This window comes from Frankliniella occidentalis, unplaced genomic scaffold, assembly GCF_000697945.3.
Source record: "Frankliniella occidentalis isolate FOCC.00 unplaced genomic scaffold, Focc_3.1 Scaffold5571, whole genome shotgun sequence".
Lineage (NCBI taxonomy): Eukaryota > Metazoa > Arthropoda > Insecta > Thysanoptera > Thripidae > Frankliniella > Frankliniella occidentalis.
Window position 1 is genome coordinate 1 of NW_026272609.1, and position 3,520 is coordinate 3,520.

Here is a 3,520-nt window from a genome sequence, read left to right on the forward strand (position 1 = left end):
CGAGGACAGGCCCTCGAAGAGCACCGAGGACAGGCCCTCGAAGAGCACCGAGGACAGGCCCTCGAAGAGCACCGAGGACAGGCCCTCGAAGAGCACCGAGGACAGGCCCTCGAAGAGCGCCGAGGACAGGCCCTCGAAGAGCACTGAGGACAGGCCCACGAAGAGCGCCGAGGACAGGCCCTCGAAGAGCACCGAGTGCAAGTCCTCGAAGAGCACCGAGTATAAGCCTTCAAAAATTACTGAGTACAAGCCTTCGAAAAGCACCGAGGAAAAGTCCTCGAAGAGCAGCCGTGATAAGTCGCGGAGGAACAGCGGAGACAAGTCCTCGAAGAGCGCCGAGGACAAGGCTGCCAGGAAGGAAGAGAAGAAGAAAAGGAAAAGCTGCTTGAATCTAGTCACTTGTGCCACACCTCCTGGCAGTCCAATAGTCATCTCGTCGGACTCTGCTCACTCTACCCCGTCGGCCGTGCTGATCGAGTCGTCGTCCGATGCGGAGGAGACCGCCCCTGTGCTGCTCGAGTCGTCTGACGAGGCGGCGGCAGCCCCCTCGCTGGGCGCAGCGCGCAGGCCACCTGCACAGCCCCTAAGTCCAGTACGACCATTGATCTCATCCCCTGGGGCCGAGGAGCAGCCTAGTCCTGGCCGTCAACCTTGCTTCGAAGATTTCGACCTTGCTCAAGGTGGTCCTTCCCTTGTGATAGAAAATGTTGACCCTTTCTGTCAACCCCAGAAAGACAAGGCTGCTGCCGCTACACTAGAAGTTCCTGCCCCTCAACCTGAGCAGACTACCCTGCTACCGGTGCAGCCTGTTCGTCCACCAGAAGAGCCTGCCCCTCAACAAGAGCAGCCTGCTCCTCAACCAGAACAGCCTGCCCCTCAACCAGAGCGGCCTGCCCCTCAACCAGAGCGGCCTGCTCCGCAACCAGAACAGCCTAGCCATCAACCCAACGCCCACGCGCCTGAAATGTGCCCCGCGAGAAAGACTGATGAACCTACCGCTGAGGAAGACGGCCCAGCTACTGAGGAAGGCACAAGGGCAATGGTGATCGCTGTGCTGGAGTGTTCAGATGACATCGCAGAGAACGTGGAAGCCCTGACGAGCCTATTCCCCTGTGCGGATCAGCATCTACTCAGACGCTTTCTTAATGGTCAAAACATTAAACGGGACTATAAGATCAAATGTATTACCAATTACTGCCTGCAGACAGAACGAACTAGAGCCGAGAAGGCCCTTTCCACCGAAGCCGACAGCACCTCGGGCGCACCCAGGACGGAGGCGTCCACCACGACTGAAAGGATCTCAAACGCCACCGTGTCATCTGCAAAGGACTCGGGTTGTGACGGCGAAGCGTCGACTCGGACGCCATTTCAGCCAGGATCGTCTAATCAGCCAACAGATGAGCGGGCTCGTAAAAGATCTTCCAGCTCGGAAACAAAACATCGCAAGAAACACAAAAAGAAGCGACGGGCTGAAAAGCAGGAGAGATTGGTGCAGTCAGTCACAGAGAGACTGACGATCAAGCTCAGGAAGAGTCAGGATGGCTACACGCCGTTTACTGACTCATCCAGTTGTGACAGCTACGGTTCGGCAGCGACCCCACCCATGCCCCAAGTCGAAGAGGAGAAAAGTGACGAGACCTCTGACCCCCGGGTGCCTCCAGCAGCCGCCCCTACGGTCACTACGCCTACTGAAGCCGCCCGGGCCGAGGTGCCTGCAGAAGCCACCCGAACAGTCGCGGCTCCTACTGAAGCCGCCCCAGTGCTTAGTGAAGTCGCCTCAACGCCAGCAGTCTCTGCGCCTACTGAAGTCTCCTCAACTCCAACAGTCGTGGCCCCACCCACCCCAACGCCTACTGGAGTTGCCTCATCGTCAGCAGCCGTGACGCCTACTGAAGCCGCCCCAACGCCACCAGTCCTGGCGCCTACGGATGCCACCCCAACGCCACCAGTCCTGGCGCCTACGGATGCCACCGCAGTGCCACCAGTCGTGGCGCCTACTGATGCCACCCCGAAGTCTGCATGCGAAGTGGCCTCTGAAACAGCCCCAAAGCCAGTCGGGGTGTCCTTCGAAGCTGGCGCTGCAGCGAGCCCACCGCTGCCTACTATTCGAAGAGCACCTGCGTACTCTAAGAACATGGCTCATATGACGAGAGAGCGTGATCGTGAGAGGAGTCTAAACAGTAATGATCGAGACAGAGGTCGAGAGTATGATCGAGACCGAAGTCGAGACCATGATCGAGACAGAGGTCGAAATTATGATCGGGACAGAAGTCGAGATTATAACCGCGACAGAAGTCGAGACAGAAGTTTATACAGAGATCGTGACCGCGGTCAAGATAGAGATCGTGACCGCGGTCAAGACAGAGATCGTGACCGCGGTCAAGACAGAGATCGTGACCGCGGTCAAGACAGAGATCGTGACCGCGGTCAAGACAGAGATCGTGACCGCGGTGAAGACAGTGATCGAGCAAGAGATGAAGACAGAGAAAGAGACAGAAAAGAACGCTTCAGAAGCCGCAGGGGACGGCCGCCCATAGGCAGCAGAGAATGGCCCAACAGAGAAGAACAACGTCTTAGAGACGATGAAAGCCCCCGAGAGGATCGAGACCTTCGAGAGGAGCGGAGCCAGAAAGAGTCCCGGGAAGAAGGTGAACTCAGCGACTCCCGAGAAAAACTTGACCCCCGCGATGGGCAAGGTGCGCCACTTAGCCGGGACCGTCGAGACGACCAGCCTGAACGAGGTCCAGGGCCAAGCACCGTCAGCCCTCGCGAGCCTCGGCGAGAAAGTGAACCGGGTGCTGGCACTGCTGGCTCCTCCAGCAGAGCCCCCAACAAGCCTCCAGCCGCGCCGCAGTCAACGCCAACGTCCTCGAGAAGCAACGCGTCGGCGCAGTGGGACAGTAGCCTGCGAAAGACCAGTAAACCCTTCGCTGGCTACTCAAAGAACACCCAGAACACCTTGATGCAGGGGCGGCGAGGCATCAAGAAGCGCCTCGCGAACACCCCCACCCAGTACTTCACCCTCGGCGTGGACCGCAGCGCCCGCGCGCAGCCCATCATGCGGCCGGAGGAGCGCAAGGGTGCCGCGCCGGCCGTGCGCCGCAAGTCCGCCACCCAGCCCGCCGACCTGCCCACCGACGACGTGCAGGCGCCCGCACCGCCCGCGCCGGCCGCACCGCCCGCCCCCGCGCCGCGGCGGCCCAGCGCAGACAAGGCGGACGACGCCGACCGGACCAAGTGGCTGGAGGCAGCCAAGGCGCGCATCCACCAACCGACGCCAAAACCAGCCTGGGCCGCGGGCTCGAACCCCACGTCGCGTCCGCCGCCAGTCACTCCGCTGAAAACCTCCTTCACGCCGGCGGTCACAGCGATCGGGTCTCGCACCAGCTCCGCCACCCCGGCCGCCGGGCAGGCGAAAGGTCCATCTGAATCCAAGATGAAATCGCCACCGCCATCTGCAGGCTCGAAGGTCACACCCCCGCCCTCTGCATCCTCGACGGCCACCCCGGCCTATGCCCTT

General features: G+C 60.7%; 1 protein-coding gene across 1 annotated transcript; it reads left to right on the forward strand.

Moving 5' to 3' along the window:
• Nucleotides 1-4: 4 nt before the first annotated feature.
• LOC127752252 (serine/arginine repetitive matrix protein 2-like) lies at nucleotides 5-3,514 on the forward strand (the record flags this gene model as incomplete). Its single annotated transcript, XM_052277052.1, has 1 exon — nucleotides 5-3,514. A coding segment is annotated over one exon (3,510 nt), but the record flags the coding sequence as incomplete, so codon positions are not given.
• Between the last annotated feature and the right edge of the window lie 6 nt (nucleotides 3,515-3,520).